Below are 17,483 nucleotides of genomic sequence, written 5' to 3'. Positions count from 1 at the left end.
CAAAGACCACTGATAACAGTTCACCATAACACATATAATGATAATAAAAAATTTTGAAATACTGTGAGAATTACCGAAATGTGACAGAGACACTTATATGAGCACATGCTATTGGAAAAGTGACTCCAACAGACTTGGTCAATTCAGGATGGACAAAAACCTTCAATTTGTAAAAAACAAAAACAGAAACAAACAAAAACACCCCTGCAATTATGTGTGAAGTGCAATGAGGCAAAGCATAATATATAGGTATGCCTATAAAGTGCCAAGAACTTAACAAAGGAAAAAGTTTAAAAGAGCATTATGGGGCCTAGAAGAAATGCATGGGGTCCAAAGCCAGCAATATCAATGAGGCAAGTAGTGGGTGGGGGAAGATAGGGTGGTAGGAGGTCTTATGGTCTGTATTCACTTGGGTGGTTGCTGAAGTGATTAAGAAGGACAGAGTATGCTGGAGCAGACCAGAAATGCCCTGGGTCTATGCTGTCAGAGCCTTCCAATTTCTCTAACTTGGAGCAAAATGCTGTGCCTCTTACCCTATTAGTAGCTCTGATATGGTTTAGTCTGAGACTTGGAGGTTAGTTACATACTTCCTTTCCTGACGATGCTAGAGATTTCGGACATACTCAATTGATCCTAGTGCTAGATGCTAAAGAAATAGATCTTCAAATTAACCTAGCACAATCATAGTACATATTTTCCTGAGAGTTGGGTCAATAATGAATTCTGTGTTAAGATAAGCAATATCTCAATTACTAAAGGTGCACCAACACAGAAGAGATGTGTGCCAAAATGTGATGTTTATTGTCAGAGCTGAAAACTTTTCTGGGTCATTCAAATAAAATACAACATAAAACAAACCAATCAAAAAAAAGTTTCAGGATAGGCCTTTAAAAATAACATATTCACAGTTAAAATGACAATGCAGAGTTAAATTACATAATTCTGTCAAGAAAAGGGAAAAGAGAATAAACTGAACTGAACAATTGTTTCTTGAAGAGAACAAAAACAAATGAAATGCAGAATACAGTATAGTTAAGCCACAAAATACATTTTAACATGAAAGTGCACAGATATGCAAAATTTTTCTTTAATTATTAGATCAGGTAGCATTCCTTTTGCTTCATGCACTTTAATGTGATACAGCCAATATAGGACAAATTACAATAGCTAGTGCAGTACATAATTAATTTCACAATTAAAACAAAAAGGTCAACACTTATTTCCACCATTACAGCTTGTTTATGTTTTAACTCATATCTGGTCAGCAAGGTTAACTGAGATGACAATAGGCATACACATTGTACAAATTGTATATAGATAACACTTTACTCAATGCATATTAATATTAGGGTATAAGGTAGTAAGGAAGATATTAGCAGCAATCACTGGTAACCCAATCTGTCCCTACTACAAGCTATCACATGAATACTGCAGTTCCATGAGGGAAGCATTTATTAATGCTCTAGTAATGTAAACTGTAAATGTACAAAGCTATATAAGTTCCACTTGATGTCTAAAAGTGCTGTCTCTTACATTATCTAGACTTGTAAACCAGCCCTTGTTGGTTACACTGGATATTAACCTTTCCCCTTCCCTCCATCCCCCCCCAGGTCCTCGACTGTTGCCAGGACAGGTGGAGGTGTGGAGACCCGAATAGGGGTGGGGGGAGGTGGGGAAGAAGGGCTAAATAAAAATATGAGTGAGGGTCACATGACTGCTATCAGAAGAAAACTATGCTCATACATAGTTTAGGTTGGGCATGCGCTTCCTTTTGGTTAATACAGGTTCTTCCTGACCTCCTGTGACCCAGAGCTTTTGGCAGGTAGTGGAAGTTGGATGAGACTAAAGAGCAGAAAATGGTGTTGCAGGAAAGTGATGAGATAAGCCTCTTCTAGTGATGGAGTTATATCTAGGGACTGAGGGATTAGGTTCCAACAGATAAGAACTGCAAAACCTTATTGAAACCAGTTTGGTCTGGAGACAGGCTGAAGGAGCCATGTGAACAAATTCTCTCGGTGAGATTGTTGAACAGTAAATACCATAAGATGGGGCCAACCCAGAGTCATCTTAAAACTTAATTTTGAGGCCACTGGAGGTAGGTGAGGTTTTTTTTCCAGCATAGTATTGTATTAAGAAAAGTGTATGTGGGGGAGGGGTATCAACACCATATTCTTCTGGGTTTGGGCCAGCTCAGTATTGTCATAGGGTCACTGGGCAGTGATGCAACTGTCTGGAGGGAAACTGGAAAAACCACAAGTTGAAGAGAGAATTCATGGGGTTGCAAAAGAATTGTTCAAGTTTATTTGGGGGGGTGGAGTGACAAGCTAGTTTCTACCTCTACTAACCTATTTCTCTCATACCACTCCAACAAGTCCCGTGTTGCCCAACGTACTTGTCCCTGATGTCAAGTACCAGGGAGGAAAGAAAAAGTCTTCAGTAGCTTGTTGGAAAATAAACAAAATTTTTAAAGGGACAAATACATTTTAAAGAAAGAAACTTAGTTCCACATCAGGTGTTCCATGTTACCGAGTTTGTGTTCTAGTGTTCTCTCTTTATTCCAAGCTTGTTTTCCCCTCCTTGTTTCACAGAATGTTCTGCAGCTCATTGCAGGATTCTGTATTCATTATGGATGCTGATGCCCATGTTGACAGTGCATTGGTGGATTCCCTCCCTCCCTCCCTCTTTCTCTGCCTCCCACATAGCCAGGTGGTTTTGTCACCGAGAACCTTCTATTCCTGAAGAAGAAGGCTTGGGAGGAGGAGGTAGACAAACAACTAGGTAAAGAGAGAGATCAGCAAGGAAAGGAAGGGATTGGCATGGATTTTTTTCAGGGCTGGTAGTCACTCCGACAGAGGATCGAAAGCCTAATGCTAAGAATTCCTCAGAAGGAATAGGAATAAAGCCTTGCTATTTGAGCAAAGTCTGGCTGATCACATCTGGAATTGTGGTGCTGGTCAGATGATTAGCCACGTTGGCCAAAGTTGGGCCATCACAGAGGAAATACCAGCAGCCCTTTTCACTTCTTGTCACCTATCTCTACCCTTTCCTTCCACTCTTCTAATGTTTTTAACATAGAATAATAATGCTCACGATTTTAAAAGCGTTTCATCAATGGTTTAACCTCTCAGCACCTGATCCTGCACATTTTTACATCTTAATGCTAAGAAAATACCTAGCCCTACCCTATGGTTAGTCCTCCCTTGCCACCTTCAGTTATTTCTCTGGAAATGAAATTGAATCCCTGGTTTTTCAACTGTCCCCATAAGAAATTAAAATAACTTAAACCTTAAACCAGGTCTCAAAACACTGGCCACATTGAGTGGAATGACCAGAGATTTTTTTAATGGTAGATTATCCACCTGAATTCATGTAAACTCTTTTCTCTAAATAACTCAGAAGGATGGGGTCGGGGGATATTTGCCAAACTTTGTGGAAGTACTATACCCATATATGCTTTATCATCAGTCATACAATTAAAAAATTTTAGGGGAAGTGTAGCGACTCCATGATGTTCTCCCAGCACACTATCAAAGAACACTCTTCACTTCGCTCACATATTTAGCTCCTAGGTTACCAAAGGCATTTCACACACTGAACATTATGAATCACTCAGTCTTCATGGCTTCCCTGAAACCTATTCTTCATCTGCCTCCCATATGAGAATCTTCAAGTACTCAAACTATCTAGTGGCAAAAGGCATTCCTCATTATAAATTGGTGAGGGAGGGGGGACACTGTGGGACAAAACTTTGACCCAAAACCAGGTCAACGTGGCATTTATTAAGTGGCTGTTATATGCTAGGGATTGTGTTAAGTGCTGAGCCCTTCCACAAAGCTGGAATCACAATGAAAAGAGATGGCACGGATGCACCTGGAAGGTCAGTACTAGGGGCCTCATTCACTAGTCTATTCTCTTTCCCAAGCCCTTTTAACTTGGAGATATATCCATACGGTATCCATCCAAGTCTTCTACCAGCTTGTAAGAAACCTTCCTAAGCATTCGAAGAGTGATGGAAAAGGAGGGATTGAGCTGGAATTGGAATTTTTACCTCCTCATGTTTATTTCATGGGGATGTTTAATGGTACTCCATCCTCCCCTCCCACCTCACCAAGGGGTATGGTTTTAATGTCCTTATGTACAACACTTTCTAATGGTTCAATCCAAATGAAGACAAAGACTGCATCAAGACAGCATTTCATTGCAATGCTTCAGTAGCCTGGTCCTATCAGTGTATGTTGACTTTGTTTCAAATGCAGAACACTGTATTAATTGCTTGGTCTAGTGGCTCTAGTGAAACATTTAAGTCCTTCTCCTATAGAAATGTGTGCTTCTTAAATATGAAGTTGTGAGTTTGATCAGGGGAAAATTTGGAGGGAGCCTTAGGATGCTAAGGAGCTTGGACTTTCTTGTTATCAGATTCCTTGTGCTTTTCTTGTAGTTTAATGCAGACTACCAGGTTTGGCCAAAGTGACCAACGTACTACCAAGAATTTCTGCATCGTGACTACAAAACTAAAGAAGCATTGGCTCAAACAATTCCTCTAGAGTCTGATGCAAGAGTGTTTCAATATTCTCTGCAAAGAGCCTCTGACAGCTGTCTTAATTTAAATGTTAATGTCTGATTCTTTCACCACCCTCTCACCCTAACCTTATCCCTCTCTGTCTCCCTAACCCTGGGGACATCTTCATGAACCATTGTGGTATGCCAGTAGGATCAAAAGTCCAACCTTGTAAACAGTGACAGGCAACCCAGGATAACTGTCCTTATCTGCCAATGGGCAGTTAGATCAGGCAGCTCAAGGGATATTCAGGTTACATCTCCAAAGAAACGCGGCCCCAGATCTTAGGAAACTGGGTTCCTGTTTGGCTCAGAAGCAAATGTTTAGCCAATTGTGGAGTCAACAATATTCAGTTCTGAACAAGCATAAGTAGTGTTTTGCTTTTAAAATCCCACACAACTTGGAAGAGTAAGTAATGTGGTCGAGCCATTTTTCTGATGGCAGACACAGGATAGGTCACTAACCCAAACCAAAGTCCCTCTCCTCCCCACCCTCCTGCCCTCTCCTCATCCTCTCCCTCCATTCTGCTGCTTAGCAACAGGGTTAAGGAACAGAACGCAAATATCCTTTAACATCTGTGTTAACCTTTTCCTGAGGCTGAGAGGCAGCCAAATCTGGGTCCAGTGTTTACAGCAGAATTATAAATCACAACCCCTTCCCCCATCCCACTGACTCCAAGACAGAATGTTTCCCAAACGTAAACAAGGATGACAAACCGCAGCGGCAATAATGATCTCCAGCACCCTGCCATGTACATGTGGGCAGTTGCCGGTTTCTGTACTTTGGTAGCATGCTTGAGAACTTTTCTCTTATTCATCCAAAACCTGAAGTCTGCTTGGTCAAGACAGCAGGAAATGATTAAAATGAAACTCAATGATGTGTTTAAAATGAAACAGAACAAAACAGCAAAGGGGAAAAATCAAGTAAACATTTCTTTGATCAGTAAGGAGCCCTTGGGTATCACCGGCATTCTATTCATTAATGCCACAAACACCTGTCCCCATAGCACCGTGGCACTGATGTGGCTGATGCTCAAATAAAACAGGGGAGAACAAGCCGTCCTACCCCAGCCTCCCTGTCATTGTACCGTATTATAAGAGGGTGAACTGGCAGCCTGACGGCCCAGCTCCTAGCAGCTTCTCCAAACCAGATGGAAGACCTGGGTCTCCTCCTCTTCACCCTCTCCATTTGTATTGAAGCAGGATTTAGAAAGGGAGCACCAGCGCTTCCCCCATTCCCAAGTAACAATACCTTTTTGTTTTGCTGTTGTCTTTTTTTTCCCCTTAACAGAACAATTCCAGATACCACCTCTTCTAAAGAAAGGTTCCAAGTCAAGGAAAGATAGATTCCTTCGACAGGGTAGGTGAGACCTACTCAGGGTTTGTAGACTGAGCATCTGAACTTCCCCCTTTTTCTGAAGAAGTGGCATTTGTAACAAGGTTGGAGGAAAAAAAAAACTCAAGAAGGAAGAGATATCTTCTTAGCAGCTGGCTGGATGCTCCCATTGTAGACAAATGAAAAATTCCAGCTATCAGCAACAAAGGGACAAGCAATTGAAGGAGAAGTCCGGCAAGACCAATACACACTGTACAGTGTGTGTGTGTGTGTGTGTGTGTGTGTGTGTGTGTGTGTGTGTGTGTGTCTGTGTGTGTGCACTTTTCCCTTCCCTCCCCACCAAAAACCACATACATTTGGCAACTGGGTTTTTTCCTTTCTCTTCCAGGGTCCAGAGGTCGCCCTTTGTAGAGTATTCCCTGCTGTTCACAGGTACAGATGGGTAGAAATACATACTATCTTTCCCTGTTTTCTCCAGCTGGCATTCACTTTTCAGTCCTGTTCTGGAACAGGATGAGATGTAGATGAGATGAGAAGTGGTGGTTCTCATCATCTATTTCCTCCTCAGCTGTGGTACTGGTGCAGCAGGAATGGTGCTGGAAAGTCTACCAAGTTCACAAAGTCCTTAGATAGCATAACAGAAAGGCTAGCAGAGAGTGAAGGTCAATAGCATATAAAGAATCACACGCAACTGTACTGAGAAAGGTGGTCCTGCCATCTTAGGGAAAAATAGCAAACTTATCTGTCCTGGGCAGGAAGGAGTCCTGGAAGATCCATTGTGAGCACTTCTGACTGAGGAAGCACTGTCAATAGAGTGTGTATAAATAAGTAAATAAATACATGAATAAAATGAGAAAAGAGCTCTCTTAAGCACCTCTTATCAATCAATAAAAGTTTTCTTTTGAATTTCAAAGCCCTTCATCTACCCATGGTTAGCTTAACTCCAAACATCGTGCAGGAGGCTAATCAAATTGAGAAATTAACTTGAGATTCTCCTAATACTGGTATGTTGTTTTTGTTCTTTTTTTGGATGACACAGAAACCATCCTAAATGTCCCCGAGGTAGTCTTGTTTCCAAAGAATCACAGAATAGCTCCAAACCCAACTGGAACATGTCCATGTAATGCCAGCGCACTTTTCAATCATGATTTTGCCTCAGCTTATTATGGCATCACCACTTGTACATTCTCTTGGCATGATGTCACAAAAGACAGATACCAATCCCAGATGTACTCCAGAGTTGACCGTGACCTCAGGAGCTGGCTTGAAGACACTGCTCCCAAGAGGCTCTGCCAAAATGATTTAGAGTTCAACTGGAAGTCCGTTGGGAAATAATTCCAAAACAAAACAAAAAGAGAGATGAGAAACATGCAAATCTAACTATTCTCAATCCCAAGTTTAAAATTAGCTGCCCCTTTTCTTTCTTTTATATTCAACAAAACAGATGGAAAGGAAGTAATATTTTGGGATTGTAAAATACACCTGTTACCTAAATCTCTGGGCCCTATTTCTCTGAGGAAACGGGTCAGCATGTGCCCAGGGCAAGCATTACAATAGCAGCCTTCTTACTAACACCACCATGCTAAATCCTACTGGCTGGCTCTTAGAAGAAGTGGGTTGTTGCCCAGCCCCCTTCCTAACACCAGCTTCTTCTCTCACTGAGGGGACCCCATCAGAGTCCTAGGTTGGTGTTCTATCTACCACAGGACAGACAACACTCAGGACTGGATATTTCTCTGATCAGGGATGCCCACTTGAGCTTCAGGCCTCTTACTGGCACAAACAACATCTTGAAAGACAACAGAGAAAGAAATGGGACAATGGACACAAAATACCCTGATGAGGCCCATTATCTACATTCCTGACCAATGAATACATCCTATAATCCAGTGAAATGAAACTCTGACATTGATTATTTAAAGTGGGATTTCTCCCCTTGGACTTTCCACGATGTCAAAAGCTTCATTCACGTGGAAAACTGAAATCGATAGTACTGTCAACATTACTCAACAGGCCCTATGAATAAAGAAAAAAGGCCTCCTCTTAGCCACTTCCAAAAATCTGCCCAGGGACTATTACCATTGGCAGGGACACCTGTCAAAACTCTGCCCTGAATCAATAAATTCAATATGGAGTTAAGTAAAACGGAAGTCAGCATTTAGCCAGAGCTCTGTCCCCTTGTAGAAGGAGGTTATTCAACTCAATGACAGTTGTGGCAAAGTCCACCAGGTCGACAAAGTCAGATGTGATGATGTTGACACCCAGGACTCCAGGTTTCTGTGTCTTCACCCAGTTCAGAATCACAGGAAGATTCCTAAAAAAAAAAAAGTGTAGAAATTAGGATAGCTCAATAAAGATGATCTAAGGAGAGCACCTCAGATGTTTACTAGCTGAGTGACCTTGGGCAAGTCACTTAACCCTATTGGCCTTAGTTTCCCCATCTGTAAAATGAGCTGGAGAAGGAAATGGCAAATCACTCTCTTTGCCAAGAAAACCCCAAAGGGGGTCACAAAGAGTCAGACACAGCTGGTACAACACAACAAGAACAACAACAACAACAAAGGATAGCACACCTTGTCATGAGCTCCAGTGAGTTGACATTCATATGTACTTTCAGAGGCTTTTACGCCTCAATGATCTTCTCAAAATAAGAGAATGATTGCAAACCTTCCAGAGCCAAGTAGCTTTACCATGAGTGAGGCCACCATCCAATTGACCCCAGTGCCAAGAAGCGCCATAACATATCTTGAGAATATAATGAGTTCAAAGTGGAAACCTTACCTATTGATAATCTAATGGAAAACACATTCCTCTGGGAAGCTAGGTGGCACAGTGGATAGAGCTCCAGCCTTGGAGTCAGGAGGACCTGAGTTCAAATCCGACCTCAGACACTTGACATTTACTAGCTGTGTGACCCTGGGCAAGTCACTTAACCCTGATTGCCTCACCAAAAAGGCAAGGAAGAAAACACATTCCTCTATTTATTGAGGATGTACAGGGGTAATATTCAATACTGATTACCAGAGGGCTATTACAATGCTGTATTCTCATAAAAATGAATTCCCTTAAGACTTATTGAATTAGTAATGCTGCTGGGGAGTTCACAGATTGCACCTAATTTAAGGTTTTGTGATATGGTAAGGTCAGCCCTAGGCAAAGTTGAAATATGTCAACTCTCTCACCTTCCATGATTTACCTTTCATTATCTCCACCCAAAAACTGCACTGACTTTTGGGTTGTCTACAGGTATTCACAATCTCTCACTATTGTAGTAGGCTCTGATATACCAGTCTGAATCTATTTTCTAAACATAACCTTTCTCTACCTTCTTGGTAATCAGAATCTACTTCTGTGTCCTGTTCCCGTGAGGTCCCACAATCACTTGGGTCTTAGTGGAAAAAGAAATCTCAGAAATCAATTTATAATTAGTTATTAATGATTCGATGTGATAACCTTTCCATGGCAGTGGTACAGAGGGCATTAGCCCCTGGAGTTGAAGTCAGAGGACCTAGGTTCAGATTTCATCTCTGATAAAATACCTGAAAGAATTTGGGGAAATAACTTACCTGGGCTTCAGTTTCCTCATCTGCAAAATGAAGAAGCTGGACCACATTATCTCTAAGATTCTTTTCAGCTTGAAGATTGTGATCCTATGATATTTTGAAACCTAATGTTTTAGTTCAAATAAAACTTTTTGGACTAGACCTATAATTTTATGCATAATTTTTAGTGAGGAAATTCCATCTCTCATTAATCTGTTATGCAATTTATAGTCGATTAGAGGTTAGAAGATTTATCTAGTGTCACACAACCAGTATGTAACAAAGGCCCTGCTTGCAGCCTGGTTTTCTTGACTCTGAGGCCAGCTCTCCATCTACTATATTACATTACCTCTCAGATAAATGGCACAATTGAACACATCAGTGATAGGCTCACGGGGGACATCAGCCTGTGATCCTCAAGGTTACCAAGGAGTCTGTTCTGACACACTGTGATAAGCTGGACTTAAGGCTCATTCAGTTGGGAGAGCCATCCCTGAACCTCTCAGGTGAAAAGTGCTGGTCAATCCCAAGGCCAACCAAATGTACGTATGCATTGCAGAGAACCATAGAATGTTAGTGCTAGAAAGAACATTAGGGCACACAGTAAATTAATGAAAAAGCCTAGACAAGAATTGGGGTCTCCTGGCTTCAATTCTAATGCTCTTTTCACTGCATTACAAGGCTGCCTTCACTATCTGGTTAACTTTGGCAGGCCTGAAGAAATGGTGACAATGAGAAATGCAAACTCTACTGGTTTGTAGAAAAGGGGGCATTGAAACTCCACCTACTGAAAAGATGCAGCAACACTGAACACCAGGAGAAATTCCATAGCTCTATCCACTTTCTTAACAGTGGCAGACTTTAAAAAAATGAAACACAAGCGCCCCTTTCTGCTCAGCATAAGAAAATGCAAGTAAACCATCTGTCAGTAGCAAAATCCCAGATCCCTGGAGCTAGGATATGGAGAGGTCAAGCAGTGAGAGGAAAGTATTGTATTTCTTTGTGGTCAACAGAGACAAAGAACTGTGTTTCAGGTTTCAGGCTGCATATGTCATCTTTGCCCCAAAGCTTGGGTTACAAAGAGGGAAAGGAAAGTGAAATAAAGAAATATCTCAGACACTTTTCTCTTTCCCCGGTCCCCCCCCCCCAAGGCAAAATCTGTCAGTATTAGGATCCAGGATCTTCAGGTAAGAGAGAAAGATGAATTTTGATAAATAATAATCATTATAATAGTAATGAACTTCAGTGGCAGCTCAAAGACTATAAGGTAGGGAGGTGAAGACTTGCCATTGATCTTGAAAGCTATTGGAGGAGCCGGACCTTAATCAGTGCTCTAATCAGCAATGGAGGGCCCTTTGGTTGCTCCTAGGATGCTTTACTCATCCTTTCAAGCAAAAGCATGCTTTCTTTTCATTCCAGAGAGCATAGAGAGACAAGAGGTAGGAAAGAAAGTTGTTTAGGGCACGATGTGGATTAGAGGGGAGGAATTAGAGGGGCACATGATAAAGAGTGTTAAATATTACTTTTTAAAAGTGTACCTATTTAATTTTTCATAAATGCCAGAAAATTCACTTTTTGTTGTCTCCTAGGCAATTCTTTCTCACTAAGTTCAAAAGAGGCATTGTGGATAGTGGATAGGGTTTCGGTCTTGTAATCAAGAAGCTCTGGATTCAAATCTAATCTCCAAAATCAGCTGGCTGTGCAACCCTGGGCAAGTCTATGTGCCTCAGTCAGCTGCCTAATACTTATCTACTAAGTCATAGATGTTGTGAATTCCACCCTTTGAGTACATGGTGAGTCAAGTAACACCCATTATCGACCAACAAAGACTGGTAGATAAAATACATAAAAGGCAAAATTTTCCAAAGAGTGAGAATGGGTAGGGCACAATTTTGCCTGTGTTTAGGGTGCACAAATGTCTCATTTGCCTTTGCCAACAGGAAGTCCTATCTCCTGGGAGACTGGTACAAATTACCTTAGGAATTCAGCCAAAGAGGCTGTATTTCTAGTGGTTTTTGCCCAGACCAAAGAGTGTGTGGCCAGTGGCCTTGTTTATCTAAGGCCTCTGAAAGTTAACAACTTAACACTGAGGAAACCCACTTCAGAGTTTTTCCCTGTTGGATTTGGTCAGAAAAACAGTGCCCAGTTCCAGTTTTGTAGCATTATTGTATTCCTTATCTGATATGAGGGACTGTGCTATGCCTTTAAGAGGAAGGTTGCTGGAAGGTCAATGCTTCCAGTCTCTATGCCCAGAGGACAAGTTAGCTTCATACTACACTTAACTATTTGGAATAAATTCTTTGCCAGAACCACACACGCTTCCTTAGAGGCCTCTAACTTGTGCTCTACATGGCTTCCTGTTTTGTGTCAATAGCATAATTCTTATAATGTAACAGCCCTTGCAGTCAATGGGGACCTCCGATGTCCATCTTTGGGGCACTTAATATGAAGCAGTCCCTCCCACGGACAAGGCTATTCCTCACTTTGGTGTTATGGCCCTGTGATCAGGACAACTCTGTGCTATTCAGAAAGCATTTAAATGACTCAGACTGAGAATTCAGAGCTGAAAAGGGACGGTGAAATCATGGAATCCAGACTTTGTCATGGAATCATGAATTTGTGCCCAGTCCATCTTCTTAGCCTTGCTTCTGCTTCTGAATGCTTCAGTAGAGCTAACCTGGACTTTTCTCTGTTCCTCACACATGCCATTCTTTCTCCCAAGGCCCCTGGCTATGTACCTGATCTCCCCATGCCTAAAATTTACCCTCTTTTCACCTCCAACTCATAGGACTCCTTGGTTCCTCCAAGATGCAGCTTAAGTATCAACTTCTCTATAAAGCCTTACTTGTTTACTTCAATCTTCCCTCCCAAATCATCTTGACTTAGTTACTGAATGACAACAAATTCTCTTCATAGTTAGACTCTGTATATGTCCTTGTCGCCTCATTTGTTGAAAAAAAAATCATCACATTTATATCTATAGCACAGGGCTTGGAACATAGTGGGTACTTAAAAATGATTGTTAATTAATTAATATAGTCCAATTCTTTCATTTTAGAGATGAGGAAGTTGAGTCCTAAGGAGTTTAAGTGATTTATTTATGGTGCCACAGGTGGGGCAGCTAGATGGTGCAGTGGACAGAGAGCTGGGTCTAGAGTCAGGAAGACTTGTCTTCTTGAGTTCAAACCTGGTCTCAGACACTTACTAGCTATGTGACCCTGGGCAAATCACTTAACCCTGTTTGCCTCAGTTTCCTCATTTGTAAAATGAGCTGGAAGGGGAAATGGCAAACCATTTTAGTATCTTTGTCAATAAAGCCCCAAATGGGGTCACAAGGAATCAGACATGACTGAAAAATAAAAATGACTGAACAACCACAAATTCTTTTCATAGTTATACTGTATATATTTATATATGCTCTTGTCTCATTTGTTAAATATATATATACATATATATTATATATGTAGATACTTAATAATGATTATTAATTGATTAATATAGTCCAATTCTTTCATTTTAGAGATGAGGAAGTTGAGTCCTAGGATGTTAAGTGATTTATAAAAGTTATCAGAGCTAGGAATTGAACCCAAGACTCTTCTTTCAAGAGCCTTTCACTGTAACACATTGCCTCTTTCAATTTACAGTCACACAACTTTGCATTCCCTACATCTCTGGGGAATGGGCAGGAACTTGCCAAGAGAGCTATTGTTATAGCTTGTCCATAGGCCTTGTTGTCAACATGGAGAAATATTTCTTTGTTTTGTGGTTGTCATAGACCACAGGGGCAGTGGCCAGATAGTAACTAAGCCTTTCATCAGATGGACATAGAGTATTTGTTTAAAGTGGCATTCAAAAGACTCTACAAAGATTCCCTGCCATGAACAGGTTTTGGTGAAGTTTTAGAGTTCCTTCAGGCAGGATGACCCTGACTCAGATATAAGAGATGCGTATTTACAGAAAAGGAATTAATAAAGTAGTGTGATTGGTGTGCACCAAAGTAAATAAGGCTGTTGAAAAGCTTCAGCTGTGGAACCAAAGCAGATCCTTACCTGTGCACCAGTGTGTTCTTGAGACCACCAACTAGGCCTCGAGCAATGGTCTTCACTCTGGGTGTGAGAATAGCTTGGGACACGTGGAAAGCTCCCCGGGGAGCTCTTTCACCGAGAGTTGTGTCTAAGAAGAGTATGAGTTTCCTCACGCATGTTGTATTGGCCCATGGTGCTGGAATCCTGTGTCCTGGCCACAGGAAGGGGTATTGCATGGCGAGGGGAGAATGGTAGAAAATAAGAACCTGAAATACGTAGAAACAGAGAAAAGAGAGAAAGAAAAATGAGAGAAATTAGTATGAGAATTGACAACTAGGTGGCACAGGGGATAGAGATAGGCCTTGGAGTTAGGAACTTCCTCCAATTCAAATCTGGGCTCAGACAGTTCCCAGTTGTGTGACCCTAGACAAGTCACTTAACTTCTACCTGCCTCAATCTCCTTATCTGTAAAATGGGGGCAACAATAGCATATATACCTCTCATAGAATTGTTATGAGAGTAAAACGGTATAATTTAAGTGTAAAGCACTTTGTCCTTAAACCACTCTATAAATGCCAGCTATTGTTATATATAACTGACTACTATTATGAAAATTGAAGTCATTGCTTTGGTTTGCCACTAAAGATGATGGAGAAAGAAAAGCACTGGATAAGGCCCATCGCGAACTACAAGCATATGTATAACTTTTAGAATTATTATTCATAAAATTAGCTAGCAAGCTAGTAGATTGACTAGTCAGCCATGTCCATGGAGTTAATTTTAGAGAATATACGTATAGGGAGAGGAGGGCAATGTAGCTAAGACGACAGCACAACATTTCTTAACTAAAAGAGTATTTAAAGACCATGAAGTCCTTAAGAACTATATTTTTATGTGTTGGGAGAGAGAAGGGGAAAAGTATTTATTAAACACTTACTATGTGCCAGGCACCATGCTAAGAACTTTGTAAATATCTCACTTGATCCTCACAACACTGGGAGGTAAATGCTAGTATTATCCCCATTTTACAGTTGAGGAAACAGATGTTGAATCAGTTGCCTAAGATCACACAGATAATCTGTGAGTGGAATTTGAACTCAGGTCTTTCTGACTTCAAGCCACTGAGCTGTCTAGTTGTGAGGGATGGAGTTGCATTGAAGTTCCTTCCCTCCATAGGAGGTATTTGGGGATGGGCCTGGGGTCAGAGGTGGGAACAGGATGGAAGAATTCTATGAAATGTGCTCAGTGGTGAGATTATGCCCTGGGTGCTTCTGGCAAACATAGGCTCGGACCTCTTCTACAATGAGAGACATTTGGTTTGCAGGTTTATCTTTTCCCTTTCCTGCAGCCTTCTCCCATAACAGGAGGCTAAATCAAAGAGGTTTGGTAACTAAGCAGTATGAGCTGCCCTTTCAGAAGACTTTCTTGCTTTCTTTTGTCTTCTCTTTTGACTGTGACTTGAGACTCCAACAGCTCTCCCTTGGACTTCCTGTGAGAAGAGGGGAAAAGGCATTTCTCCTTCCTTTCTTCCTGGGGAAGCAATGGTGGTTATCCAAATACTGCTGCAAGAACATGTGCTAATTCAGGTGAGCCTGTGCGTGGATTTCAAAACCCTTAGTACCTTTCATGTTTTATGTTTCTTTCTATGAACGTTTGTTGTTATTGTTCAGTTGTGTCCAATTCTTTGCGACCTGATTTCGGACTTTCTTGGCAAACACACTGGAGCAGTTTTATTTCCTTCTCCAGCTCATTTTACAGATGAGGAAACTGAGGCAAAAAAGTGACTTGCCCAGAGTCACACAACTAGTAAGTGTCTAAGGCTAGATTTGAACTCGAGTCTTCCTGACTCCAGGCCCCGCATTCTGTCTATTGTACCACCTAGCTGCTCTGTGGACATAGGTTACTAAAAACTGATTAATCTGGATTAACCTTGGGAATTTGGGAGTTCCTGGGTTTTCTCAATTGGTGCTGGCTGCCCTATGTGAGGTGCTTCCTGGAGCAATGTTTTTCAGAGAAAAGATGACCGTCTCCAAAACAGTACATGAAAGTGGAATATCTTCTACAATCTCACTAAGTGTTTCATGTTTTAATGGTTTAAGCATCCACCTTTCCCAAAGCATTTAACAGGATTTGTGGATTTGTGTGTCAAATCTTTGTCAATGTGAACTTCTGAAACTTCTGTGTTTTAAGAATTTCTTCTGTGGTGGAGGAAATAAATAGCTGTTCCCTACTTTGTACATTGAGAACCTTTCTAAAAGAAACTCTTTGAGAGAGATCATAGAAATGAGACAGGGGGCTACCACCAGTCGCCTGATCTATATCTTGCCTAGGACCCAAATGGCTCTGGAGGACAAAGGGAGAATTTGCACAACCTTCTCTTGCTTATGCAATTCACTTGCAATTCATGGCATCACCTTCCTGATGTCGTGGTCCTCTCCGAGAATGAAGGACAAACAACAAGAAATGAGACAAACCTAAGCTTTGTTTAAAGTGATATTCCTAGAGTTCTGCTGGGAATTGGTGTTGTAATGAATCAGAAACAATGAGGAAGAAGTTGACTTCCTTCTTTGGGTCCAGGCTCCTCCAAGACTGATCCCTGTTTATGGGTCTCTGATCTGAGGCTCTTTGTTGGGAGAAGTTTCCCTATCCCTCTTAGCCAATGGGTCCATTGTAACACATTGATTTAAAACAAAACAAACAAACAAACAAACAAACAAACAAAAACTGAGACCTAGAAAGATTAAGTGACTTGCTCCAAGTCCCATAGTTTAGTTGCTAGCAAACCTACTTAAGGGTTCATGCTCTTAGACCAGTATACTAGGATTTGTTCTGGCTAAAACAATTCAGAATTTTATCATTTCTAGAAGGATTGCTCTTTATGGAAAAATAAGGGCAATGAATATGTTCTCAGGAAAGGGCTTATCCCTAAAAACCTATTAGAAATGCCAAGAATTCCATTAGTATGCTTATAACTACAGCAGCGCCCTCTCCTGGAAGGAATGCAAATCTGTTTGCATGGCTTGCTCTCCAAATCCCAGCTAGCTTGGCTGAGAGAATAATCTTCCAGGTGTGGAAATAGGAATGTTCTAACTGATTTGACTGCCTGTCATGGGCGTTAAGCTAATGATTAAGGTGCTTGAGTAAACTGTTCTGAATGCTAAGTACAGAAAATCCTTGAAGAGTGGATACATCATTATACCAGGAGGTCAATTAGACTGGAAATGCTTTTTAAAAAATGTTTTTGAATAATTGATTGCTAATGACATCTGTGGTAAATATGCATTTTAATTAGGTTAACCACATGATCATCATAAGCAGCATTTTGCTGTAGAACCTGGGGAGGGGCTTCTTTCTCCAAATAGTTATGGTATTTGTTCAAGGGTTAGATACTTCTAGCATAATTGCTTAAGGGAGATGATCTATTAAATAGAATATTGGAAAAAGTATCAGAAGACCATACTTGCATTGTGCCTTACATAGGCTAAGTATTTAATAAAAGTATGCTGAATTCATTTAAATAAGACCATGTTATAAATTCTTAGAATTATAACTAATATTTACATAATGCTTTAAAATTTGCAAAACATTTTCCTCATAAAATGGGAATGGACCTTATAGAATACTCACTTTTAAATCTTGATCTGTATGACCTTGGGCAGCCATTTAATTTACCTAGGCCTCAGTTTCCTCATCTGTAAAAATAAAGGGCAGCTAGGTGGTTCAGTGGTTAGAGCAACAGGAGTCAGGAAGACTCATCTTCTTGAGTTCAAATTCAGCCTCGGATATTTACTAGCTGGGTGACCCTGGGCAAGTCACTTAACCTTGTTTGCTTGTTTCCTCATTTGTAAAATGAGCTAGAGAAGGAAATGGCAAACCACTCCAGTATCTTTGCCAAGAAAACCTCAAATGGGGTCATGAAGAATCAGACACAACTGAAATGAATGAACAGCAACAAAAAATGAAGGCTTTGGACTATATCCTCTGAGGTTCCTTCTGGTTCTAGAGCTCTGATCCTAATTGCCA

General features: G+C 40.9%; 1 protein-coding gene across 1 annotated transcript in view; it reads right to left on the bottom strand.

Annotated features, from left to right (window-relative positions):
* Positions 1–778: 778 nt before the first annotated feature.
* Positions 779–17,483, bottom strand: part of PLCXD2 (phosphatidylinositol specific phospholipase C X domain containing 2) — a 95,797-nt gene continuing 79,092 nt past the window's right edge. Inside the window, exons 3-4 of the mRNA XM_021007175.1 lie at positions 13,485–13,726; positions 779–8,207 (exon numbers count right to left, since the gene is read on the bottom strand). Of these exons, the coding sequence (XP_020862834.1) occupies positions 8,045–8,207; positions 13,485–13,726 (405 nt within the window). The 3' untranslated portion in view covers positions 779–8,044. The remainder of the gene's footprint in view (positions 8,208–13,484; positions 13,727–17,483) is intronic.

The sequence above is a fragment of the Phascolarctos cinereus genome, unplaced genomic scaffold (genome assembly GCF_003287225.1).
Source record: "Phascolarctos cinereus isolate Bilbo 61053 unplaced genomic scaffold, phaCin_HiC Scaffold_726;HRSCAF=1367, whole genome shotgun sequence".
Classification (NCBI taxonomy): domain Eukaryota; kingdom Metazoa; phylum Chordata; class Mammalia; order Diprotodontia; family Phascolarctidae; genus Phascolarctos; species Phascolarctos cinereus.
The sequence above is the reverse complement of the archived record's forward strand: the minus strand, read 5'-3'. Positions and strand labels throughout refer to the sequence as shown.